This window comes from Staurois parvus, unplaced genomic scaffold (assembly GCF_062004578.1).
Source record: "Staurois parvus isolate SC_StPar_1 unplaced genomic scaffold, SC_StPar_1.0 ptg000080l, whole genome shotgun sequence".
Taxonomy (NCBI): Eukaryota; Metazoa; Chordata; class Amphibia; order Anura; family Ranidae; genus Staurois; species Staurois parvus.
In genome coordinates, this window is record NW_028317876.1 from 6767747 (window position 1) to 6795465 (window position 27719).

The 27719-nt window shown below is 40.6% G+C and overlaps 1 protein-coding gene across 1 annotated transcript in view; it reads left to right on the top strand.

Annotated features, from left to right (window-relative positions):
* The window catches only part of LOC149469184 (EF-hand calcium-binding domain-containing protein 6-like), a 135094-nt gene that overhangs the window by 34036 nt on the left and 73339 nt on the right, over window positions 1-27719 (top strand). Inside the window, exons 4-10 of the mRNA XM_089669608.1 lie at window positions 3897-3997; window positions 9000-9077; window positions 17354-17524; window positions 18879-19016; window positions 20092-20192; window positions 20864-21006; window positions 22727-22923. Coding sequence (XP_089525734.1) covers window positions 3897-3997; window positions 9000-9077; window positions 17354-17524; window positions 18879-19016; window positions 20092-20192; window positions 20864-21006; window positions 22727-22923 — 929 coding nt within the window. The remainder of the gene's footprint in view (window positions 1-3896; window positions 3998-8999; window positions 9078-17353; window positions 17525-18878; window positions 19017-20091; window positions 20193-20863; window positions 21007-22726; window positions 22924-27719) is intronic.

Consider the following 27719-nt stretch of genomic DNA (forward strand, 5'->3'; position numbering starts at 1 on the left):
GAACTAGAGAGAAGGAGGTCTTGTGAGGAGCGGAGTGTGCGTGCTGGGCGGTACTTGGATATTAGGTCAGTGATGTAGTTCGGGGCAGTATGGTGGACAGCTTTGTACATCAGCGTTAGGATTTTGAATTTGATCCGTTGCGCAATCGGAAGCCAGTGGAGGGATTGGCAGAGGGGGGTGGCGGAAACGGAGCGGTTGGAAAGGTGAATGAGTCTGGCAGCCGTATTCAGGATGGACTGAAGCGGGGATAGCCAGCGGCGAGGCAGGCCAGTGAGGAGGGAGTTGCAGTAGTGGTCGAGTCGTGATATGATGAGGGAGTGGATGAGCTGTTTAGTGGTTTCTGGAGTTAGGAACGTGCGGATTTTGGCGATGTTGCGGAGGTGGAGTCTGCATGAGTTTGTTAAAGAGTGGACTTGGGGCTGGAAGGATAGGTTGGAGTCCAAAATGACACCAAGTACTCTGGCCTGCGGGGCGGGTTTGATGGTGGCGTTGTTGGACATGATGGAGAAGTCAATGGGGGGTGGTGTCCGGGCTGGAGGGAAGACAAGAAACTCGGTTTTGGAGAGGTTCAGTTTAAGGAAGTGGAGCGACATCCAGTCTGATATGTCGCTCAACAGGTGTGTGATTCGGGCGGAGACCGAGGGGGTGAGGTGGGGGGTTGAGAGATAGATTTGTGTGTCGTCGGCATAGAGGTGGTAGTTGAAGCCGTGAGAGTGTATGAGTTGGCCAAGGGAGGAGGTGTAGATGGAGAAGAGAAGGGGCCCGAGGACAGAGCCTTGAGGGACCCCAACAGAGAGGGGGAGTGAGAGGGAGGTGGTGGCATTATAGGTAACGCTGAAAGAGCGTTGTGACAGGTAGGATGAGAGCCAGGAGAGAGCAGAATCTCTGAGGCCGAGGGAGTGTAGTTTTTTGAGGAGGAGGGGGTGGTCGACTGTGTCAAAGGCCGCAGAGAGGTCAAGGAGTAGGAGCACTGAATAGTGGCCATTAGCTTTGGCGGTTAACAGGTCGTTGGAGAGTTTGAGTAAGGCAGTTTCGGTGGAGTGTAGGGGACGGAAGCCGGACTGTAGGGGATCGAGGAGGTTGTTGTCGTTGAGGTGAGAGCATAGGCGGGCGTAGACTAGGCGCTCGAGGAGTTTAGATGTAAATGGGAGCAGGGAGATGGGTCTGAGGTTGTTCGGGTCATTGGGGTCCAGGGAGGGCTTTTTAAGTATGGGGGTGATGTGTGCATGTTTCAGAGGGGAAGGGAAAGTGCCGGAGGAGAGGGAGAGATTGAAGATGTGGGTGAGGGAGCGTAGGATGGAGGGGGAGGGAGGTTGTAGGAGTTGTGAGGGGATAGGGTCAAGGGGGCAGGTGGTGAGGCGGGCATCAGAGAGGATCTTGGAGACTTCTTCGATGGTAGTAAGGTCAAAGGTGCGGAGTGTTGGGGGAGCTTCAGTATGAGGAATGTAGGGTAAGGTGGGAGAGGAGGTCAGAGCAGTGGTGGGGCCGTGGGAGAGGGGTGTAGAGGGGGTAGCTGAGTGAGGGGGAAGGGGGTTGGAGGGAGTTTGAGCAGCGACGAAGTCCCTGTGGGTTATGTCGAGGGGGAGGGGGGATAAGGGGGTAGCTGTGTGAGAGGGGACGGGTTGAGAAGGCGTGTGAGTTGCGGCAATGTCCTTGCGAATTGTGTCAATCTTGTTTTTGAAATGATTGGCAATCTCAAGGGCAGTGAGTGAGGTGCTGGGTGGAGGTGGGGGTGGCGAGAGTAGAGAGTTGAAGGTGGAGAAGAGTCGGCGAGGATTGGAGGAGAGGGCCTTGATGAGGGTCAGGAAGTAGTTCTGTTTGGCAGTATGGAGGGAGGAGGTGTAGGTGTGGAAGGCAGATTTGTATCGGGTGAAGGCTTGTTGGGATTTGGTTTTGCGCCATAGTCGCTCCAGGGCACGACTGTGTCGTTTGAGGGTTTTGGTGTGATCAGTCTGCCAGGGCTGGAGCGGTCGGGGTCTGATGTTGCGTGTGGTTAAAGGTGCTAGTGAGTCAAGGGCTGTTGACAGCGCATTGTTGTAGGCGGTCATAGCCAAGTCGGGGCAGGACAGGGGGAGGATGCGGTCATGGAGTTGATCAACTGCGGAATGGAGGGAGGCAGGGTTAAGGTTGCGGAGGTTACGGCTGGTAGTAGTGTGACATTTGGAGGGGTAGGCGTTGGAGGACGAGGAGATAGAGAAGGTAATCAGGTTGTGGTCAGAGAGAGGGAAGGGGGTGTTAGTGAGGTTGTGGGGAGCGCAGCGGTTGGAGAAGACAAGATCAAGGATATTACCGTCGGAGTGGGTGGTGGATTGTATGCACTGTGCAAGTTGAAAGGAGGAGGTTAAGTGGAGGAGACGGGCTGTGTCCGGGTTGTCGAGGTTGACAGGGATGTTGAAATCCCCAAGGATGATAGTGGGTAGCTCAGAGGAGAGGAAGAAGGGTAGCCAGGAGGAGAAGTCTTCCAGGAAGCGGGGTATGGATCCAGGAGGCCGGTATATCACAGCAATCTTCAGGGGGGTTGGGGAGAATAGTCGGACGCAGTGGGCCTCGAAGGAGGAGAAGGATAGGGAGGGGGGGTTTGGGAGGATTCGGAAGGTGCTCAGCGGTGACAGGAGCAGGCCAACCCCACCACCTTTACGACCGTTGGGCCTGGGTGAGTGGGTCCAGGTGAGACCGCCGTAGGAGAGTGCAGCAGGGGAGGTAGAGTCAGTGGGCTGGATCCAGGTTTCTGTAATCGCCAGGAGGTTGAGGGAGCGGGAAACAAAGAGGTCGTGGATGGCGGTAAGCTTGTTGCACACCGATCGGGCGTTCAGGAGTGCACATGAAAACGGGGGGGAGATTTTAGGGAGCAGGGGGACAGATACTGATATGAGGTAAGCAGAAGGAGCCACAGTGGCCAGCAAGAGACACGTTGTGCATAATATCTGTGTCACATAGCAGCAATGGCAATACTTCCAGAAAGGTGAGTATTCCTCTTTTCTTTGCAGGGTATGTATAGATTATTTTCACTGAAGAAACAACAGTGTCACTTTACGCTCATTCATTCACTTTTTATTTTGAAAAGACCTTATATAAAAAGAGGATTGATATGTCCATATGGAACATTTATAGAGCTAAGATTGCTGGATTTGAGGATCAATGTAAAGTTGCTACACAAAATTAAAATACTTTTTGCATTCTCCACATCCCTATGTGATACACCTAACTTAGGTGCAGTGCGTTCCTCAAATACGTAATCATAAACAAGAACACAAAAAGAATAGGAGGAAAATCCGCACTATAAATAATACCATAAACTTTATTAATAAATACCCCTCCATAATGTACAGTTGCTACTAGTAATCATCATCCTTGTCTTGGCTTCATTACCTTGAAAATCACTAATAAGCATGTAGCCAGTAAATTATGAAGAAGTCCAAACTCCATTCCTTAATACTGTTTCCAAGTCAGTGAGTCACCAGGTTGTGAAGCCAGGATCAGAATTATAGGCTAGTCAGCAATGGCAGTTACTAATTTTTTTCTCCCCTTTAAAAGATAATATTTTCCTGCACACAAGCAGAATTTATGGAAATAGATAATTGGACTGGGATGCAGAACGAACCCTATACCATCATCATACTTTTCTCTTTTTTAATTCATTGTGAAAAATGACCGGAATTGAGGATATTAGTGTATACTCACACGTATTATTTGTGTTATTTGAGATGTTTAGAATGTGTGATCCCAAAATCTGCTGTCCTAGAGGTAACTGCCCCACTTTTGAAGCATTATTTTTCTTTGTTTCCCCCTGTTCCTTATGTTTAATTTTGAAACCTAATTTATAAGATACATCCTGTAGTTTTATCTTGTCACTTCTGTTGCTTACGTTTCTAAAACAACATGACTGTGTGTTGCAGTTGGAGTATGTATTACGTGAGAAGATGAGGTCTGGTGGCTATTTCAGTCTCAGAAAACTGTTTAAAAACAATGATCCAGAGGGCAAAGGACAAGTAAGCAGGTTAGTGGGTTTCTAAATAAACAACAATTTTGATGCCACCAATGGGAAAAAAATAATCTGTTATACAAAACTCTACCATACAAAGCCATTTCATACAGGGACTGTGCTGCAGCATGAATGCACAATTTTCCAGCCTAATCTTACATTGGTGATCAATGTAAATATTCTAGGTTACACTTGAAGTCATTGTCAATGTCATGGTTACATCAGTCCACAGTGTCAATACTTCGTTACAGTGGTGGTCAGTGCCAATGCCCCCCTTATATTAAAGGTCAGTATAAATGGCTCCCTTACATTGCGGATGGGCCTTCTTTTATTTATTGAAAGTGGGATAAGACATGCCCATACATTGTTGGTCAATGCTGATGCCTTAGTTTCATTTGTGCTCAGCATAAATGCCCCACATTAGACTAGTTATCAGTGTAAATGGCTCAATTGGTGGTCAGTGTCAGTACTTACTGGCAGAACTCAATCCTTTACCTGGGCAATAACCCTGGAATCTGGAAATCACTCAAGTAGACACCACTATTACAGTTACCTCTACTTGCTTCCAGGTCCCGTGTTGAGCAGCTAGCCTGCTGCATTGTGAACACAGGAGGTTAGCTGGTCCAATATAACTATGGAAAAATATACCATGCCTGGAATTTATCTTTAAGTTTGATCTCAGCAAATCTAGACATAAAAAAATGACAGCACTCAGTTTCCTATTTGAGACAGGGTTAAAACTAAGGACTTTACAAACTACGTTATATTTATTTCTGCAGTTAAACCACCAGGCAGTAAAAGTACCCTCTGAATGGGAACAATAAAATTGTTGGCTCCTGATTGGGAGCTCTGGGCAGAGTAAATAAACCTTTAACTAAAAGACCCTCAAAGTTCAAGTTTATTACCTCAGTGTGCCACAGTGAGCAGGGAGCTCCTACTGCTCAAACCCTGATGTGCTGGGCAGAGAGGACACTGGACAAGGGATCCATGCAAACAAGGCTACAAGTAAACTAATATTCAGTATTAACTACCTCTTTCAATGTCATCTAGTCTGGTAGTCTGCAGTTTTAATGTACCATTTAAATTCCCATGCCATAAATTCCCTAAACTCCCTTGAGCCCCAGAGCATTTTTTTTCTTTTGGTGATGTCTCAGTTCTGCACTTTATACTTTTTGCATTGTAGTCTACTTCAATGTACAACACATTGGAACAAATCTGAATATATATATATATATATATATATATATATATATATATATACACAGTTGTGTTCAAAATTATAGCAGTGTGTTGAAAAAAGTGATTAAAGCTCAAAATCCTTCTAATAGCTTTTATTTCCATACACACAAATGCATTGGGAACACTACACATTCTATTCCAAATCAAAATATGAAGAAAAATATATAAAATTTGTGTTGTTCCTCTAAAAAAAAATTAAGAAAAGTGAATATTAGACTGTTCAAAAAAATAGCAGTGTTTGTATTCTTCTTTACAAACTCAAACATTCACTATATAAACTGAAAAATGTTTGAAGATTTTGCTTTCCTTTGAATCTCTTAATTAATATTTAGTTGTATAAGCACTGTTTCTGAGAACTGCTGTACATCTGTGTTGCATGGAGTCAACCAACTTCTGGCACTTGTGAACAGGTATCCCAGCCCAGGTTGATTGGACTACATTCCACAGTTCTTCTCTATTTCTTGGTTCTGTCTTAGAAACTGCATTTTTGATGTCACCCCACAAGTTTTCTATTGGATTAAGATCCGGGGATTGGGCTGGCCACTCCATAATGTAAATCTTGTTGGTCTGGAACCAAGATGTTGCACGTTTACTGGTGTGTTTGGGGTCGTTGTCTTGTTGGAACACCCATTTCAAGGGCATTTCCTCTTCAGCATAAGGCAGCATGACCTCTTCAAGTATTCTGATGTATTCAAACTGATCCATGATCCCTGGTATGCGATAAATAGACCCAACACCGTAGTATGAGAAACATTCCCATATCATGATGCTTGCGCAACCATGCTTCACTGCCTTCACAGTGTACTGTGGCTTGAATTCAGTGTTTGGGGGTCGTCTGACAAACTGTCTCCGGCCACTAGACCCAAAAAGAACAATCTTACTTTCATCAGTCCACAAAATGTTGCGCCATTTCTCTTTAGGCCAGTCAATGTGCTCTTTGGCAAATTGTAACCTCTTCAGCACATGTCTTTTTTTCAACAGTGGGACTTTGCGGGGGCTTCTTGCAGATAGCTTGGCTTCACATAGGCATCTTCTAATTGTAACAGTACTCACAGGTAACTTTAGACCTTCTTTCATCTTCCTGGAGCTGATTGTTGGCTGAGTCCTTGCCATTTTGGCTATTCTTCTATCCATTTGAATGGTATTTTTTCTCTTTCTTCCACGTCTTTCAGGTTTTGGTTGCCATTTTAAAGCATTTGCGATCATTTTAGCTGAGCAGCCTATCATTTTCTGCACTTCTTTATATGTTTTCCCCTCTCCAATCAACTTTTTAATCAAGGTACGCTGTTCTTCTGAACAATGTCTGGAACGACCCATTTTCCTCAGAATTTCAGAGAGAAATGCACTGTAACCAGCATGTACAACATTTGCTGCCTTCCTTCCTTAAATACGGGCAATAATTGCCACCTGTTTTTCAAAGAATGAATGACCTCACTAATAGAACTCCACACTGCTATTATTTTGAACATGCCCCTTTCAATTAGTGATTCAATTACACAGAATCAGCAGCATGCATGTCATGACTGTTGGGTCTGTTGGATTTCTATTACTCTACTACACCTGCTAGTAAATTCTTTGCCATGTAGAAATATCATTTCTACCAAAAACGGTGATTGATCAGGTTAGTGATGTCTGACTGCTAGTATTTTGAACACAACTGTATATACAACAAAAAGTGAGAGGAAATCCCTCCACATGAGTGAAAATTCACCGTTTAGACAGTAGTTACTAAAACACAAGCCTCTAGTGGATTTTTCTTTTCATTTTCATCCCTGGTGACAGTGGTACTCATCCAGACACAGCAATAAAAAAGGGACAAGCCACCCTCACCTCTATACTCAGCCACCCCCAAACTACTACATTCTCCCTGCTCTTGGGATAACCCCCTAAGTAGTGTAGCAGGCTAACATATCCATCTTAAGGTCTGGTTCCTCGTGTGAAGTCAGGAGAAAAATATGTTGAGAGTCAGTCGTTTTAGTCTTTTTTACCTTTTATTTCAGAACTCATTTCCAAGAGAGAGGGTTATGGGGTCAAGATACCTGGTAAGAGTACATAAATAGGACATTTATCCTAATAGTAATAGTAAGTCCTTTAAGAGCAGCCTCTTGGTAATTTGAGGCCTTGTCAGAGCAGCCTGAAAGATCTATGGCTCTGTAAGAACAGTCCCATTCTTTCTTAGAGTCCCATTGTAAACTAACTCCTAGCCAATACAGCAGTTGGGAGTTTGTTTAAATGTTTAGTCCCAGCTGCTGGCTTTACATCTTCCTGATCTCTTCTTCCCTGCTGGAAAGGTGCCACCCCCATCTGATTTCCCTCGACCACGAGTTCCTCCTGTGTGCCTAAAAACCTCCATGACAGGTGACTGGAGCAGAAGCAGCCAGAGGTCAGTGAACATTTGCTAATCTCCCCTGGGTAATATGAACCCAGAATTGCTCAGCTCTGGGCAATTCTTGGTTCAGACCTGTTGAACCTCCAATGCTCTGGGAAGAAACTGATCAAGTACAATCTATGCTCTTACTAGCTTACATTGGTAGTCAGTGTAAATGTCCCTCCTACATTATGTTACATTGGTGGTCAGTGTTAATGTCCCTTTTTATTGCTGTTCAGTGTAAATATCCCTCTTACAATTGTGTAGCATTGATGTAAGTGTCATTGTCTTGGTATATTGATGGTCAGTATAAATGTCCCTCTTACAATTGGTGGTCAGTGCCCATTCTTAAAATCAGGGATCATTGTCAGTGTCTCCATTACATTGCTGGCCAGTGTCAATGTCTCTGTTATATTGGTGGTTAGTTGGGATAAACATGCCACCTTACATTGATGGTCAGCAAAAGTATCCCCCCCAAGATATTGTTTTGTCACTTGGAAGAATTACATTCTTACATTGGTGGATCCCAATGGACTGGGGGTTAAGACATCATGATTTGCAGTCTAGGTTTCCAGTTTTATTAATTCCGAAAGTGTGAGGGAACTTTCTCTTCCGACACTCTCACGTATTACTAATAAAAAGCTACATGCATAGCGGTACATGTATTTACTGGTGCTTACACCTCAAAGAAAAAATTACAAACAATACAATAAAAGCCCAGTAAATGTTATCATTGATTCATATTGTTGGAAATTCTGTATATAGCCCTACAGAACAGACAGTGCACAGTCTGAAAGTGCTTTTCTGCTTATTTCACTGCAACCAGGAAACAAGAAACAAGAGTTTTGCCATAGATGCATCTACAAACTTATAAACACTGCCATCTACTGTTTTAAGAATATATCTCTACTGAATACTGATGTAGATGTGGCATAAAATACATGAACACTGTATATGATAATGTATAAGAGTGTGACGAAACAAGCAGCTGGAACAGGTAACCCAAGCACATGGTTATCACTTCCACCTGGCAGTACTAGGGTCGTTGGTTCGAATCCCAACCACAGCACAACCTGCCTGGAGTTTGCATGGTCTCCCTGTGTCTGCAAGGGTTTCCTCCGGGTACTCCGGTTTCCTCCCACACTCCAAAGACATGCTGGTAGGTTCATTGGATCCTGTCTAAATTGGTCCTAGTATGTGTATGTATGAATTTAAGTTAGGGACCTTAGATTGTACGCCCCTTGAGGGTTAGGGACTGATGTGAATGTACAATATATATGTAAAGGGCTGCGCAAATTGACAGCACTATATAAGCACCTGAAATAAATAAATTAGCATTTCTGGAGTCTATATTATTTTCAGTTTTTAGTGTTGACAGCTATCATGTCATTGTTGTCTTGTACCTTACAGAGATGTTCTGCTCATGATGTTAACAAAATTCCTTGGAAGAATTATAAGCTCCAGACAATATCAGCAACTTCTTTTAAGGTATGTGACCATAAACCAATCATATAAAGTATGTCATTTGTGAACTTCTTTTTTTATATTTTAATTAACTGATGTAACCATCTTTGTCTACACTAATGTGCTTAAAGCAGAGCTCCACCCAAAAGGGGACATTCCGCTTTAATGCTTTGTCCCCTGCTCCACATTAAGGATTGGCATCTTTGGGGAGCGGGTACCCGAATATGACAGTTACCCGCTCCCACTTCCGCTGTGATCGCCTAGGCGATCGGAAGCAGAAGTTGTCCTCTCCCCCTCCCTCCCCATAGTCTTCTGGGACACATGACGGGGCCATTCACAAAGTGCAGCGCTTTTTGCACATGCGCATTGGGCACCTGGCTGTGAAGCCACAAGCTGAGGACACCGCTGGACCGAGGGACAGGTAAGTGTCTGTAAAAGTCAGCAGCTACAATTTTTGTAGCTGCTAACTTTTTTTTCAGGTGGAACTCCACTTTAACATTTTACTTTAAATCATTATTTAAAGTAAGCTATATTTGAAACAATTGCACTGTACTTGAAGTGAAATAAGCCAAGATGCACATCATAACATGCTATATGGGGAGCTATGTAATGGTCATTTTTCAGTCAATGCTGATATTTCTGCTGTGTGGGGTTTCTGGCAAAATGTCGTCTTCTACCTCTGAAAGCTTTAAAGTTGAGTAATCTCGCCAGTCTTCCCAGATCCGGCCAACTGCTGTGTTCTGAATCTAAAGTTCACCCATTGTTAGTCCTAAACTAGAGAGCTAATCTAAAAATTCAAAGTAAGTACCTCCAGGTACAATCATCTGTTTCAGAAGTCAACACCTAAGTGCCTGAGGTATGCAAATGTTGACCTTTGCACAAGGGACACCTCATTATATCCCACAAAGCACTGCAGAGTATCTTCAATCTGTAGAGATGGACACTTTTCAACTGTTTTTTTTCAGCTAGGAACTTCCTTACACAAGTGCCTGTACATCTTGGAGGTTACCAGGGTGTACTGCTCCAGAGGACTATAAAGCCATTGATACTTTTCACCTGGAAGTACTCTCCAGATCATTTCTTCCATTTGTAAGGTAGTTACATGTATGGTGAGTGGGCTAAGACCAGAATATTGCAGGGAAATGTCATCTCAGTCCCAAAGTAGGTATAAAAAGCTGACTGGTGGTTAAACCCTTCCTGCCTCAAACCAGAATATCATCTATCAGTTGTGTTAAGTTATTTAGGCTCCATTCACACTTGTACGACTCCAAAGTTGCACGACTTTGGAATGCAACTTTGATGCAACTTTGGATGGGTGCAACTTGGATACGACTTTGGCTTTCATTAATGATAATGGACAACTGTTGCACAATTGTTGCATGTATAACATTCAGGTACGACTTTCATATGACTTTTGAGGGTTTTCATTGCAGTCTATGGCACTCAAGTTGCATGAAAGTCGTACCAAAGTGGTGCATGAACTACTGTGAAGTCGCACAGATATGAATGCTACCAATTGGGAAACATGGGTGGGTGACTTATCATGCAACTTTGGACCACAAAGTCGCACAAGTGTGAATGGGCTCTTAATATGTATTTTTTTTCATCATTTCTCAGAGCTGCATTACTAGTACACCAATAATAAATCATATTTTGTATTTCTTTACAAACGGAGAACTGTTTTTTTTTCTCCTGCACTTAGTTGTTTGTAGAGGATATGCTTGGATCATTGATATGTAACTTCACTTTATTTGAGAACAAAACATCATTCTGAATGATCTAGGTTCATTACAAAATACATTTTGTTGCAGAATACTACTGTTTTCTGTTCAGAAGAAATAGCAGTTTGTTTTACAATGTCCTTTCCAGACTGATTCCTGAATGGTTGGGTCTGTGTTCATTATAGCCACCTGAGCAAATCTTAGTGTACTAAGTACTTTCACACTGTTCCCTTTTTGATGTGCTTTTGTTCAGCTTAAGGGCTCTTTCACACTGACTTTCACAACAAACTTTGTTGCAGTTTCCTACCTTTTGTTATTCTGAAGAAAAAAGCTGTTTGTCTGTGTCCATGAATCCTGGGAATCTGTGTGGGAGTGATTATCAATCAGCTGCTGCACAAGCAGGACTGAAATTAGGAAAATTGCAGGGACTGCATCCTTAGACGTGTTTTCCCTTTTGGAGTATCTCACTAAAAATTACATTTTTGTTGCAGGGGATGCCCAAAATTTTACTTGTATCTTAGTGATTACATCTAGAATAATCAGTGAGCAAATCACACAAGCAGGAAATTACACTTCTGGGGGGCCAGGTAGCCATATTGTATTGCATTTTACAGAAGATTACTGCACTACAGATTGAAAAGAAAAGGTAATTTTTAATACCATTCAATCACAGTATGACTTATATACACAATTGTATACACTATATATATTTTTTTATTTGCTTTTTTTCCCCATGAAAGTGGAGTTACCCTTTAACTGCTTCCCTACCACCCTATAGCAGAACTGCTGTTACAGGTCAGCAGGGCTGCACAAAATCATATATATATATATATATATATATATATATATATATATATATATGTGTGTGTGATTTTGCATTGCCATTGGCGGATACAGATGTCGATCACTGGGTTCTGGCTGGAGATTCCCAGCCGGTACCTGGTGATCGCCGAGTATCACTGACAGGGGAGAGCTCTGTATGTAAACAACACAGGTCTCTTTCCTGCCAGCAGTAACATGCTGCTGTGTATTTCTCTGCACAACAAATACACAGCAGCATATTTCCCTAGTAAAACACAACACAGCACACACAGTAAAACAACACACAGTTAACTCTTTGATCGCCCCACATGTTAACCCCTTCCTGCCCAGTGTCATCAGTACAGTGGCAGTGCTTTTTATTAGCACTTATCACTGTATTAGTGTCGCTGGGGATGTCAGTGGTAGTTAGTCAGTTCCCCCCAGTGTCAGAATGCCTGCCACAGTCCCACAGTCCAGCTACAAGTTGCTGATCGCTGCCATTACTAGTATAAAATAAATTTTACAAAAAATTCTAGTATATATACCGCCATTTGTAGACACTATAACTTTCATGTAAACCAATTAATTTACACGTATTGGGATTTTCTTTTTGGCAAAGACATGTAGCAGAATACATTTTGGCCTAAATTTATGAAGAAATTAGATTTTTTAAATTTTTTTTACTGGGTATGTTTTATAGCAAAAAGTAAAAAATATTTCTTTTTTGCAAAATTGTCGGTCTTTTTTGTTTATAGCACAAAAAATTAAAAAACCGCACAGGTGATCAAATACCACTGAAAGAAAGCTCTATTGGTGGGAAAAAAAGGACATACATTTCATTTATGTGCAGCTTTTCATGATCGCGCAATTGTCAGTTAAAGTAACGCAGCACCCTATCGCAAAAAAATGGCCTGGTCAGGAAGGGGGGTAAATCCTCTGGAGGACAAGTGGTTAAGTTTCATGGATGCAGTCATGATATGTAAACAATGAGGTGAACAAATTATATTAGACACAAACGTGTAGGAATAATATGGATATAGATGTAATAATCAAGAGGGCTAAAGAATATTTTTCAATAATGTTTAATAATAAAGAAGAATGTTTACTAATACATAAAGAGGTAATCAAAAGGTAAATATGTTTTCCTTTACAAAGTCAATTTGCACTTAGTTTAGTGAATATTGTGAAGATGTATCAATCATCCAATCATATATCTACCATCCAGTCATGTGCAAGCAAAAATTCTTTATTTATTTTACAATGGACAAATTCATGTTAGCACAAGTCATACAGTAAACAGTAGGTACAGAATGTAATGGAGTATTTCTCGCTTGAGCTTTCTGGTGTAGTACCCAATTTCTACCACTAGATGTCCCCATCTGTCTTTAGTTTTATAGTTTCTTCAACTTTTTTAAATTTTTTTTAATTTTATAGAGTAGAGAGGGGTAAGAACAGCTGACAGTTTCTATTGCTGCCTGTGCCTTAGGGAAATTCACCATCTCTGTTTTTTCCTGCTTACTGTTAATACAGAGAGTAAAAAAATCCCAAATATTGAGTTGTTACCAGAACAAAAATAGAAGAGCAATCTTGGAATAGGGACACTAGTTTTGGTAATTTGGTGACGGGGGATTTCCCCTTACTTCCTGTTTTGGCTGTGGGACAGACAGTAAAAGGAAATCTCCCCGATGGGACACAGACAGAAAAAAATTACCAAATTACCATCAAAATCAAAACTTATTCTTGCTTTCTTTGCTCTGTTTTCCGTGGGGGAAGCAAGCATGGCACCAGGGCCCTGGATAAGGTGGTACCACTGGTCCTCCTGTACAGGGCCCAGACCAGCAGGGGGGCCCAGGCAGCTGGGTGAATCAGATGTGGGCAGGGAGGGAGATCAGCACAGCGGAGGGAGTGGGGCAATTACTGGAACTGATCCCCTGTATGGCTCTCTCTGCAGCACCTCCCAGTGCACCATACATTTCCCCAACCCCCCCTCCCACATTATAGGATCCTTAGGATGAAGAGTGGAGGAAGAGTCCATAAATATGTCACATTTACCAGCCCCTTCCTTTTTTGAATGAACACAATGAGTGATTGGTACAAATCACTGTGTTTATTCATAACTGAAGCATAGTAAACTTTGTTGATTTGGGGGCCCTGTCACATTGGCTGTACAGGGCCCTGTGGTTTCTGACAGCAGCCCTGCATGGCACCAGTTGGACGATGACTCCTGAGACTTGGGTGGCCATCTTAAACACAGGGAGGTTTTAGAAAGAGCCTGCTGGGTCATTCTAGAAAATGAATGAAATTAAGTGGGGAAAGAAGGTAAAGAAAGACACCTGCTTGTGTGGGAGAACTAGGCTGAGCCTAGAGACAGGTTCCTGGAGATAAGGAACTTCTCTGCTGTAATCAGCTTACAAATGTGACATAAGCCTGTGCAGCAGTGTGACAGTACAGCGTCCCTCTCACAGTGATTGGCTACAAGCATATCTGCTTCATAAAGGAAGCCTCTGCCAGCCTATCATATGTAAGCACTGCATTCCTAACTGCACAATTGGAACTGCCTTATACAGATGCATCTCAATAAATTAGAATATCATCAAAAAGTTCATTTATTTCAGTAACTCAATTCAAAAGTGAAACTCCTATATTATATAGATTCATTACACACACAGTGATATATTTCAAGTATTTCTTTATTTTTAATTTTGATGATTATAGCTTACAGCTTTTGAAAACCCAAAATTCAGTATCTCAGAAAATTAGAATATTGTGAAAAAGTTCAATATTGTAGATTCCTAGTGAAACACCTGTAAAGGTTTCCTGAGCCTTTAAATGGTCTCTCAGTCTGGTTCTGTAGGTTACACAGTCACGGGAAAAACTGCTGACTTAACAGTTGTCCAGAAAACAGTCATTGACACCCTCCACAAGGAGGGTAAGTCACAAAAGGGCATTGCTAAAGAAGTTGGTTGTTCACAGAGTGCTGTATCCAAGCATATTAATGGAAAGTTGAGTGGAAGGAAAACATGTGGTAGAAAAAGGTGCACAAGCAACAGAGATAACTGTAGCCTTGAGAGGATTGTGAAGCAAAGGCCATTCAAGAATTTAGGGGAGATTAATATGGAGTGGACTATGGCTGATGTCAGTGCTTCAAGAGCCACCACACACAGACGTACCGAGGACATGGGCTACAACTGTCGCCTTTCTGAACCAGAGACAACATCAGAAGCATCTTACTTGGGCTAAGGAGAAAAAGGACTGGACTGTTGCTCAGAGGTTAAAAGTAAAGTTTGCATTTCATTTGGAGATCAAGGTCCCAGAGTCTGGAAGAAGAGTGGAGAGACACAGAATCCAAGTTGCATGAGGTCCAGTGTGAAGTTTCCACAGTCAGTGATGATTTGGGGAGCCATGTCATCTGCTGGTGTTGGTCCACTGTGTTTTATCAACTCCTAAGTCAGTGCAGCCGTCTACTAGGAAAGTCTAGAGCACGTCATGCTTCCTTCTGCTGACCAGCTTTATGGGGATGCTGATATCATTTTCCAGCAGGACTTGGCACCTGTCCACACTGCCAAAAGTACCAATACCTGGTTTTGTGATTGTGGTATCACTGTACTTGATTGGCCAGCAAACTCGCTTGACCTGAACCCCATAGAGAATCTATGGGGCATTGCCAAGAGGAAGATGAGAGATACCAGACCCAACAATGCAGATGAGATGAAGGCCATTATCAAAGCAATCTGGGCTTCCATAACACCTCAGCAGTGCCACAGGCTGATCGCCTCCATGCTGCGCCGCATTGATGCAGTAATTCATGCAGAAGGAACCCTGACCAAGTACTGAGTGCATACTATACTGTACATGGACATACTTTTCAGTAAGCCAACATTTCTGTAATAAATTCCTTTTTTTTATTGGTCTTAAGTAATATTCCAATTTTCTGAGATAATGCATTTTGGGGTTTCACAAGCTGTAATCCATAAGCATCAAAATTAAAAGAAAGAAATACTTGAAATATATCATTCTGTGTGTAATGAATCTATATAATATATGAGTTTCACTTTTTGAATTGAATTACTGAAATAAATAACATTGTTAATGATATTCTAATTTATTGAGATGAACATGTATTTGATGTGGATCTGTGCCTTGTTGTTAAAGTTGATTTTAGAATGAATAATATTATTATTTTGCACTGCTGATTACTCAGCACAGTAATTAGACTATAAAACTTTTATCACCTGATCCCTCTGTGCCATAGCCACATGTAAGCAGGTTAAGTAAATTACAACATGTACAATTACTGAGAAAGTCAACTTACAGTACACATATGTGATTATTATGCCAAAGATGAAGTTTTGCTTTTTATTTCCTTAACACATGATTGGCTATTCAGAGTGAAGCTTCATACTATACTATTTTAACATTCTCTACTCTATTAGTGAATCAACCACATTGCATTTTTTTATTTCGGCATCAGTTGAGTACATGGCACAATAGGGCTGATTGTAGAAAACTGGGTCAAATAAAAAATTATGCTTTTACCAATAATTTCAGATTTAAGATCCCTAATTTGCTCAAATTGTGCCATGGACAATAAATCTGTATACTGTACACTCAAAAATAAATGCTCGCTAGTGAATCGATCAGGTGCTAGAAACAGTCCTTTTTTTAGTTTCCTTTGCAAATGATTAGGATTTAAAAGTGTACACTGCTTCGCCTTATTCACTAAGCTAAGTGAACATTCACATTGCTAAGGTAACAGTATCCACTCTTTAAAGAAGAATTCCAGGTATAGATATTTTATACATAATTAAATTGGTCCAGCTTGGACCAGTGTAACTATGCATATTCCATACCTGGCTGATGCCCCTGGAAACTTGAAACCAATGAAGTAAACATGGCTATTGCAGTGATCTCCAGTAGCTTCCAAGTCCCATGTCAAGTGTCTGCTCTGCTGTATTGTGAACACAGGAGGTCGACCAATCTGCATGTGCACCATTCACAGAATGCTTTGCATTTTCTAGTGATTGCAAATCATTCTCTGATTGGACAAGATGCGGGGCTTTGACATCACACTCTCTGCCTCATCCAGTCAGAGAACACTTTGCATTCATTCAGGAAATCCAAAGCATTCTTTGACTGGTGCTACACTGAGAGGCTAATCTCCTGTGTTCATAATGCATCAGGGCAGCCACTCGGCACGGAACATGGAATCTAGTGGACATCACTGCAGTATCTATTTTACGGGGATCGGCCAAGTATGGTATATGCAGAGTATGAATAAAATATCCATACCTGGTAAACTCCAGGAATTTTAGTGGAAGATACAAATGCACAGTGTGGCTGCTGTGTAGCAGAGTTTGCTGGGAGTATAGCAATAGCTGTACTCCCAGCACGTGGCAAAAATGTAAATAGTTAATAAATTTAATCAATCCAAAAGGTGGCATACACCTTGTTGTACATAACTCCTATATAAACCAGAATATTTTTAAAAGGGTTGTAATTCTTGAAGTTTAGACAGTGTGCATTTGGGGCCATTCACCCACATGGCTGTCACAAGCGGCTGTGTCCCAATAGACCTGAATAGGCTGCCTGGTGGCTCCAGCCACTTAAACACACAGCGCATTTAGTGACTGCAGATCTCAATGCCCGTATGAATGAGGTCTAATATGATTGTTATATGTGATTGGTTGTTATGTTTTGTTGTATTTTGCAGCAATAGCAGTAGTCCTGTACAGATCTCTGTATACTCTATGAAGATAGTTATTTCTCTTGATTTTCCAGATTGAAGCTTAATGAAAAGACTATAATAAAGTTTGAAGAGCTATATGCAGCAATAAGGGATCCAGTCCCATCAGGAAGGCCTACATGGCTGGACCCTGTTAACAGGAAAGCAGATGATAAAATGTCAATGACAGCATCCCAAGTCCACACACAGCTGAAAATGAAGCACAGGTAAGTTCAGCTACCTACTACTGTGTGCTATCTAGATCAGATGATATCCTAGGCCTATGTGTCCAGAGATGGTGTCTGCCAGATGTTCATTTTTAAGAACTGACTAACTTAGGAGGTGGACGTCAGTATATGATTATGCGATTAATGGGGAAGAAAGACCAGTAATTAAAATGATTGGAAAACAACCCATTCTTTCCTGTAGTTATGTCAACTTTCTCTCCTATAATAAAGTGTAACATTGGCAATCCCTGCAATATATAGGTGGACAGGCCTCCCAATCAATGTAGCCTCCTAAAAAGTGTTCATTCCTAGGAGTTTAGAACACAGTAGAAACACTTCACTGCTCAGGGTGTTATCTCTCACATACTAGCTATAAATCAGTGCTAGATGTAACCTTTGCAAGTTTAGACCGTAGCCTCCCTGGCGGTATTCCCGAGTGTAGCTCGGGGTAAAGTTTCAGTACCACAAGCGGTAACCCCGAGCTACACTCGGGAATACCCTGCAGCGCTGCTCCGGGATCTGTTCTTCTCTTACCTTGTCCTGCACTCCCGCGATGTCCCTCCTGCAGTGTCCCCTGTAATGTCCTCTGATGGACACCGGCATCTGTCTTCTGGGTTCCGTCCCCTGCAACGTCGGGACGTACAGGGACGGAACCACGGGAAATTTGAAAATGACAAAAAGTGACATTCACTAAATTCACTAAAATCACATAGTATAACATTACTGTATCAAACCATTTCACATACATTTTGTCCCTAGTGCTTTGTCCTGCACCCTGCCTGCATTTTTACTGTTCTTTCTGCCTGGAAACTGAGAAATGTCCATGGTGTCCAAAAAGCGTCCCTTTAGGTCAAAAGCGGTTTTAGACCAGCTAGAGAACAGCAATAGTAAATCAGAACCACTTGCAGAATTGAGTGATGATTCGTGGGGAATTTCGTCATCAGACACTGAAAACGATTTTGCGACTTTGCTCAGTGATGTGCGAACTTGGCGCTATATTTCAAATTTCAGTGAATTGGTTTGATTATATTATTGAATTAAATTATATTATTATTTTTTATGATTATTTATTAAATTATAATTTATGATTTTGTGTTTCAAATTTTAACATAACCGGGATGTTTACTAGACCCTTGTTCGGACAGATTTCAGTGAGTTATTCCTAAAAATTACAGGCCTACAATAAAAAAATACATATTTCCATGTACCGCTTTGAGCACAAAAATATTGACATAATCAGACCGCTAGGGAGGTTAACAATCACCTAATCAAATAATGCATGCTTTTAGCTGATTTTAAACAACTGCTTGACATAACTGCTAACAAAATATTGTAATTACATCCTAAAAAACAGATTCGTAGAACTTTCTGAGCTTTTATCAGAGAAGAAAACAGATGGAACTACAAGATTCTTACCTCCGGAATTCAGAGATTTATTGACACAACTTGGCTTCCACCTGGACGATGCAGAGTTTAACAAACTTTTTAAAAGGTTCTAATCATTGTTCGAGTTCATTAAGTCTTTCAGTGTATCCACATCTTATACATGTACATCTTTCTGTGTATCAAACTTATGCTATGCATGTGTGTCTTTTATGGTGTGTGATAGAAATTCTGAACTCAAAATGTAAAGATCTGCTATTTTATAGGGAATAGCTAGACATTTTATTGGGGTAACCTGAAAATTGTTTTGAATGGTCCTTTTGTCCTCCATGCGACTATGGTTTAAGCCTCATAGTTGTATATCTGCTGTGTAAGATCATCTTAGGCACTACTGTCTCTGCCTGCTCATGAAATTTGGAGCGAAATTTGGTGATGCCACTACTGTGGTGCTTACTGTTATCCTGGCTGGTTAGGAAGCTGTACCTTAGGATCTGCAGTGCAAGGATCTACCTGCTTTTGCTTTATTCACTGTGTGACCATGGTTTCTTATCTTTTTATTCAACAGTTCATAAGTCATCATGAGGATGGGTCTAACACCAGGAAGCAAAGCCCCACTCCTCAACTAAGAATATTATTATACAGGATTTATATAGCACCAACAGTTTGCGCAGCGCTTTACAAAATGAAGGTAGACATTACTGTTACAATACAATTTGGTACAAGAGGAAACAGAGGGCCCTGCTCGTTACAGTTTACAATCTAGGAGATGGCCACCTTCACATAAATACGCAGTGTGGAAAAGGAATGGCTTATCAGTAAGGGAAGAGGATGAGCTTTAGGGAGACAAAAGGCAGTACTAGGGACTTTAGTTCTTTGTTTGTTTGTTTGTTTGTTTGTTTTTTGGCACAGCTTCCATTTTTTTGGTCTTGTCTAACAGAAGAAGCATTCTACAGATGATAGAATAATAATCAAAAGTTTGTAGTTTTTAGGTTGTAGCAGGAAAAATAGATCATCTCTGTACTAGGGAACAGAAAATAGAGATAATCTGTAGCTGATAAATGATTTACATTTGAACATAGAAGCACTTACTGAAAATAATGAATTGCATTTATTTTAGTCTGTGCTATTTGTATGTCATTTTTTATATACACTCATTATATGTCACCCTGCTTTTATTCTGTTAGGTATGATGTGGATGGGACTGGTGTGATTAAAGGGGACTTACTGATGAAAAGACTTGGGAATGAAATCCAAAATCAGTCTTCTAGGAATGTAAATACAAAAGGTAAAAGAAGAACAAGTACTGGATATGTTTAAAGGAAATATACTCTTTTGATCTCTTCAAATATATGACCAGCTTGTTGTTAATAATATTATAATTGTGTGTTAATATATTAAACGCACATTTTTTAGTGTGTTCAGTCTGTATTGATAAAAGGGGCAGCTGAATTTTGTTGATTACATTTATAGGCTCTGTTCCAGCTTTTCATTGATACACAACGGTTGTGTTTACTGCTTCTTCTCATAAGGGCCAGTCGTTTTGTCTATAAAATCAACACTTATGGTACTGTCACAATAGTGATCCTGTCACTGGTGATAACTCACCAATGACAGGATCTCTATGCAGAGTAAATAGTCACCTAGTTCCTTGTGTCACTTCCTCACTGTCCAGGAACACTGCAGAATGCTACTCACCTGCGATATCCAGATGAGCACGCCAACGCTGGTGAGTAGCATTCTGCAGTGTTTCTCTCAACAAGGAAGCAAAGGTTTACTTATCCAGACGGTGAGAGAGTGAAGTGTGGAACCAGGTAAGTATTTACTTTGTTCTGTATTGCAATCCTGTTGCGATTGAGTTGTTGCCAGCGAAAGATTTCTATTTTTACATGGTTCTTATTCCAGAGGTTAAAAATAAATCTCCTTGTTGAATATATTTCTAATTCTGTCTCTTTTTAGAGTCTTTGAGAGAAATGTCACAAGCAGAGCTGGAAAGGAAAGCCTCACTCAACATTGAGAGATGGCTGAAGGATAAATTCAGAGAGGGCTTCCGGAGCATGAAGGGAGAGTTTGAGAAGTATGACCCCCACAGAATTGGCAAGGTGGGCCTACTAAACGTTTTTAAACACAAATGACTTTCATGTAGCTGGTCCACCAAGGCAACTATTCTGGTTTACATTGGTCCTGAAAATGTTTTTATTCCCCATGTTTCACCCATGGATTGAATAGGAAGGCCCGGCTCATCACATATGGTGAATTTGTCCAAACGTGTGGAGATTCTGGATTAGAATATTTTATATACTCTCTTACCCAAATAAAATTTTGCAATTCTCCATCCAAAACACTGCTAAACAGGATTAGCAGGGAGCTGCCTGGACCCTACAGAAGGCTAATTGTTTTCATTTTTATAGAAATTGCCAGAATTACCATAACCAGTTATTGGAAGATACCATCCTTTTCTTTTGAACGGGTGAAAGCTAAACTCTCTTGGATAATGATCAATGAAAAATTATGCGCTTATATTTTTAACATTTTTTTTGAACATGCCAAGTGAATATAAACATTGTTTGCTCAACCATTCACATGTGCAATACCTGAAAATGTTTGATTGTTACTATGATAATAATTACAAAAGTGCTATTATTGTTTGTGTGATTAAATAGGTGCAGTGCCCTCAATAGATATAATGTGGCCCCTTTGAAGAGTTATTACACTCAGCACAAGTGAAGCACATATCACAAAATGTTGTCAAAATCACCAGCTCATCACTAAGTCACTATGGCATTTTAGATGTGGAAGGTGTCCTGTAGCACCAGGACTTCATAATATGAACTGGCACATTTATTGTTTATATATTGACTTTTTCTTTAAGGACACTTCTTTTTAAGGATTATTTCAGCACAAATTATTGAGGATTATTTCCGGATGAAGGTGTTTTGTAGTCCCCAAAATATTTTAAGATTGATATATGGATGTTTTCACTTATGATTTGTATATATCGTTTATATTTTCTTTTTCTAAGCACACATCATGTGGTTAACACTATCAACATAGCGTGATATCTTGAGGGGAAGGTGTGCTGTAGACTCCGTCACACTCGGTGACTGAGATATAGGGGTTTCGCCTACGATTTATTTCACCAACATTATATGAGTCATTTTTTAAGTGTCGCAATGTTTCACTTGAGAGGGAGGTGTACTATAGTGCTATGCAATACGTTGGTTTGCACTAACACATTCATTTAAGTGTTAGGTGTATTAACACATTGAATGCACTATTGGAAGTTTTCACTTTTAGAGTTGAGATTATACAGTACACATCGAAGAGTGAGGTGTATTGTAGCACCACATATCACTTTATTATTCATTAACACACACATTATCATTTCGTTTACCAGTGTTTCACAGTTTAGGAATGGCAGTGCAGCATTCCAATTGTCCCACTTTGTATTTGAGTTGATATAGTACAATTATAACTAATAAATGAATATCTGAGCACAATAGTTATAAAACATTATATATACACTAAAATATTTCCACCAGTACAGCAAAAATGCAGAATTAGAAAAGCACTTTTTTTGTCAGAAGACCTTCTGCTATGAGATATGATGTAGTATATGGGTGTCTCCCGAAATATTCCATAATAGAGATTGTATAGTCATAATCTATTCATTGTTGACTGCTGGGGGGGGGGGAGAATTAAGAGGAAAAATTGTAGCTCCATCACCGTGTGTATATAGTGTGATGTTTGTAAGTAAAATTAGTAAATTAGTAGAGCAAAGAGACTGCTGGAATTCAGTATGATGCCTTTGTCTTTATACAGGTTGAGAAAGAGAATTTCCTCACTGTGTTGGAGAAGTTCGACTTAAAACTTAAAGAGGAGCACTTTAACCTTTTCCTGGCAAGATGTGGCCTAGAGAACTCTCTGTCAGGCATCAGTTACATGGACTTTCTAAGGAATTTTCAAGACCGTAGTGAAAAAGGGATCACGCACAAGATACTCTCTAACCCGAAACACAGGTCAGGGATGAAAGATTGTCTATAAGAGAAACTTTGAGAGCATTTTCAAGATTGTATCATTCTATATAAGTTGATGGCAATGCAGGGGTGGACTGACCATTTGGAAACTCGGGCTCTGCCCGAGGGCCCGGGGTCACTAGGGGGCCCCCATGAGATGCCCCTGGTACCTTTTTCATAGGCTTTTTTGAGTTTGGGCAAGGACACAGGGGCCCCATGATCCCCTATTTCCCGGGGGCCCCATGAGTTGTCAGTCCGCCCCTGTGGCAATGTATTTATTTAAAAAGTTTTATTTTTCTTCACATGTAATACCTTATAGCAGGACTAGAACCCTCAATTACAGATTTGCCCACTAGGTGGTGGTAAAGACTACTTTACTGACAAAATTGTACCTAAGGACAAAACGTTTTTTTTGGATGGAGTAGAGAGGGATAGGAATACCTGTTGTTATGGCTGTCTGTGCCCCCATTAGGAAAATTCACCCTCTCTACTTGTCCTGTTTACTGTTATTAAAAAAAGTTAAAGTAAAAAGAAAATCCCAAATTTTGGGTTGTCCCCATAACAGTAATAAAGGGGAATTCTTCTAATGGGGACACTGGTTCTGGTAGCCTGGGGGGCCCTATGGACATGGGTGAGGAGGTCAACACAGTAAGCAGGATCTGAAAAGTAGTGCAAAACTTTTTTCTCATCTTGGATATTTCACACTGATCTGCCGCAAAAATGCATTGGCGTTTTTATCGCACTTCTGCTGCACTTTCAGAGCGTTTTTTAAAGGACATGGGACTTAAAAACAGAACCAAAAAAACGCTTCTCAGGTGTTTTTTAGGTGTTTTCCATTTATTTCAATGGAAAGAGGTGTTTTGGGGGCTTTTTTTAACTCACCAAACATGCCCCAAAGATGCTTAAAGCAGGAGTTTTTACACCGCACCGCAAGCGCAATGCCTCAGTGTGAAAACATACATAGATATACATTCACATACATAGGGAAGCATTTTTCTTGAGCTTTTCAGGAGCTTTTTTTAACACCAAAATGCTTCAAAAACTCCTCAGTGTGAAAGTAGCCTTAAAGCAGATCAAGCCTATCACTAAAATCTGATAGAAGCTCTAGCATGTTATTGCAGTAATAAAAAACACAGTTTGCAATGTTTTTAAATGTGCTGCATCTGCATCTTTTAATCTGAATCTGTTGATCCTGCCATGAATTTCTTTGTTCAGGCACTTTCTGGTATGGGCTGAGTACTGCTTACCAGCTGTGCCCCTGCGTTGTCACCTGCACCCCCCCTGGTGGAGAAACTACAAGGGTCTGTGCCCACACATACTGTACAGCATGGTCCATCACTGTCACTATTAGTAAACCCATCCAGAGCAATGATTTGCAGCCAATGCTGGAGCAAATGTATGTAGACAAGAAGTGACTGAAAAAGACTGCAGGAAATCAGCAGCACTAATATGCAAGAAATTAAGATGTTATCATTTTATGGAAACATGCAATTGCTTATGATACTCAATAGATAGCAAACTAAATGTCATTAAGCTAGGGTTTAGATCCACTTTAACAGGACTGCATCACTACATGATCCTGTGATGTGAAAAAATAGAAAGAACATGCGAGGATGACTTAACAAAACTAACACACCAAGATAAGGATACTTATTTAAAAAAAAAATGATATTTATTTTTATTTGAGTCCAATGGGGCATAGTTATAAAGCAGTAAATGTGACATTCACCAAGCATTCACTGCAGGTGAACCTTTCTGATGCATGTGTTTTAAATGACTGCGATTGATTCACCACTAGTAAATGTCTGGTGAAAGAACTATTGGCCTCACTTAAGGTGGGAATACACGATTAGAAAATCGACCGATCGGTCATCTGACGACTGAGAGGCATTCGTTCATTGGTCGAAATCGTGGCCCACATTAACCAATCTAAAATAATCGTCCGTCGTGCAATACGTAGTGTTGACGTCTTCCGTACAAGTGGAAGTGATGCAGTGTGCATGTGACCTTGTAGCCACGCCCTTCCGGCCAGAACGAGCGATATACACAATTAACAGCAATGAGTATAATATCGTTTATTACATTATCTATATACATAAATAGTGATACATAAAATATAATATGCAGAATTCTGGCTTCATTATCTCATTAGGCCAATCTACTTTTAACATTTGGATTTTTTGTTCGTGTTTATGAAGATTCCTTGGACATAAACATCTGAGTAATCTTCTGTTTCCGCTCATCAGTGATAGCGCTTGATAGATCTTTTTCGTACGACCGTCATACCACCGCATAGAAAATCGGTTGTTTATATGCAAAACGACAACATTTTTCACTGTTGTTCAACTGGATTTTTTAGTTCACAATATCGTTATCGGTTAAAACATCCTGCTCATCAACGAAGAGAAAATCGTTCAATCAGTGGCAAAATTTTTCGTACGATTTTCTTATTGTGTGTACGGGACGTTAGGCTAGGTTCACACTATTGTGGGATTGCGGGTTGCATTTGCATGGCCAAGGCAACCCATTGATATGAATGGGTTGCTGTGCCTGCATGTCACGCAGGAAAAAGGTTCCTACAGCATTTTAAAAATGCAGCTGCCAGGAAATTGCATGGTGCATGTGATTCCCCTCACCCACAAACCTGGAGGATGCAAAATCAGGCTCACATAGAAACCAATCAGCTTCCAGGTTTTATTGCCAAAGCTAAATAGAACAAGCTGAAGCTAGAAACTGGATTCTATGAAGAAGTGAGGCTGATTTTGCACTCTCCAGCTGTAGTAAATAAACCCCTGTGTTTTTAGATGTGTGGGGGTGCCAATAAGCCCTCATGCACACTGGACGTTTTTACAGCGGCTGTTATTGGCTTTTGACGTTTTCTTTCTATAGCTAGTAAACCCCCCAGCATGTTATCCTATGTGTCCATGCACATAGACTGTAATCAGTGTTTTTTGGCTGGAAAAAAAAAAACAGGACTTGGGGATTTCTAGAGAAGTTTTTTAGCTGTAAAAATGCTCTAATGCAGCAAAATGCAGTAAAACGTGTTTTTTTGACTTTTTTTGACCAAAAACAAAAAAAACGCTAAAAAACTCAAATGTGGAAACCAACGCGGGAAAACACCACTAAACGCTAATACTAAAAAAAGCTGAAAAACTCACATTTGTAACGTGACTTTACACAGCTAACGTTACATTTTCAACGTGACTTTACACAGCTAACGTTACCAGCATTATCAAAACGTCTAGTGTGCATGAGGGCTTAGTCCTCATGCACACTGGACGTTTTTACAGCGGCTGTTTTTGGCTTTTGAGATTTTTTTTCTACAGCTAGTAAACCCCCCAGCATGTTATCCTATGTGTCCATGCACACATCAACGCTTTATGGCTGGAAAAAAAACCCCAGGACTAGTGGGTTTCTAGAGGAGTTTTTTGGCTGTATAAACACTCTAATGTTGCAAAACGCGGTTAAAACGCCGCAAATCAGTGTTTTTGGACTTTTTTTGACCCCTTGGGGGGGGGTAAAAAAAACACTAAAAACCGCTAACAATGCAAACGCAGAAAAATGCCACTAATCGTGGCACAACAGTAGTGGTGTGAACCTCCTGCGCTCCCAAGTGTTTTAAACTAATAAAAAATATATAAATAAATATGTGTATAAATCCCAAGGGAAGCTGCTAACATTAAATCATATACCAGTGATTATGATAGATAAAAGTAATAAAGAATGCAGCGCTACACTCAAATCATAAAAATATGTGAATGTGGGATCCCAAAATCTCATATGAATTAAATAAATGTGACAGTGTAATTAATAAATATTAATTAGTGCTCATCAATAATACCATCAACACAAATATAATAAATAGCTCAAAACATGTGAAAGAACATATGAAAAAAACATATCCATATATATATGCATAAACCAAAACTACACATATATATGATATAATCACACGTGCCTGTTGTGAAGTGAAATAACCATAATAATGGTACAAGCGAAAGTGTTTCTCAAAGTCCAAAAAATATTAATGGTGACAAAACAGTAAACGGTGCTTCCAAATAATACTGTTAGTGACCATAGGTGAAACTCGTGCAGATTACTGAGTGTGTACAAATCTGAGAATCCAACCACCATCTGGATAAGCCTCTCACCTCATCCCTTCGACCCTTGCGGATCAAAGAGCAGTAGTGGATCCCCCTCACGGATCCTCCAAGCACAAAATCACTCCAAAGGCAGTTTTCTCAGAATTTAGTATTCCCACTCTGGCTCTTCTCCAGGAAAATGTTGTAGTATCAATCTCTCAAATGAGATAAAGGAATCCTCCCATAGTGCAGTATTTTTAATTATAGCATAGGGACAGATAACATTTAAGCTTTTAGACTTACGTAGCAGCCAGTCCAAGAAAACCTCATGCTTTCAGATGAGGATATATCTGTGTGGGTGTACAGCTGGATACACAGGTGTACCAAGATGGCCGCTACGCCGGAAATATGTCACCACGTCGAGCCGACGCGTTGCGTCACAGTATCATGTGACTTCCTCAGGGCAAATTTCCTCATGAAATCTGCACGAGTTTCACCTATGGTCACTAACAGTATTATTTGGAAGCACCGTTTACTGTTTTGTCACCATTAATATTTTTTGGACTTTGAGAAACACTTTCGTTTGTACCATTATTATGGTTATTTCACTTCACAACAGGCACGTGTGATTATATCATATATATGTGTAGTTTTGGTTTATGCATATATATATGGATATGTTTTTTTCATATGTTCTTTCACATGTTTTGAGCTATT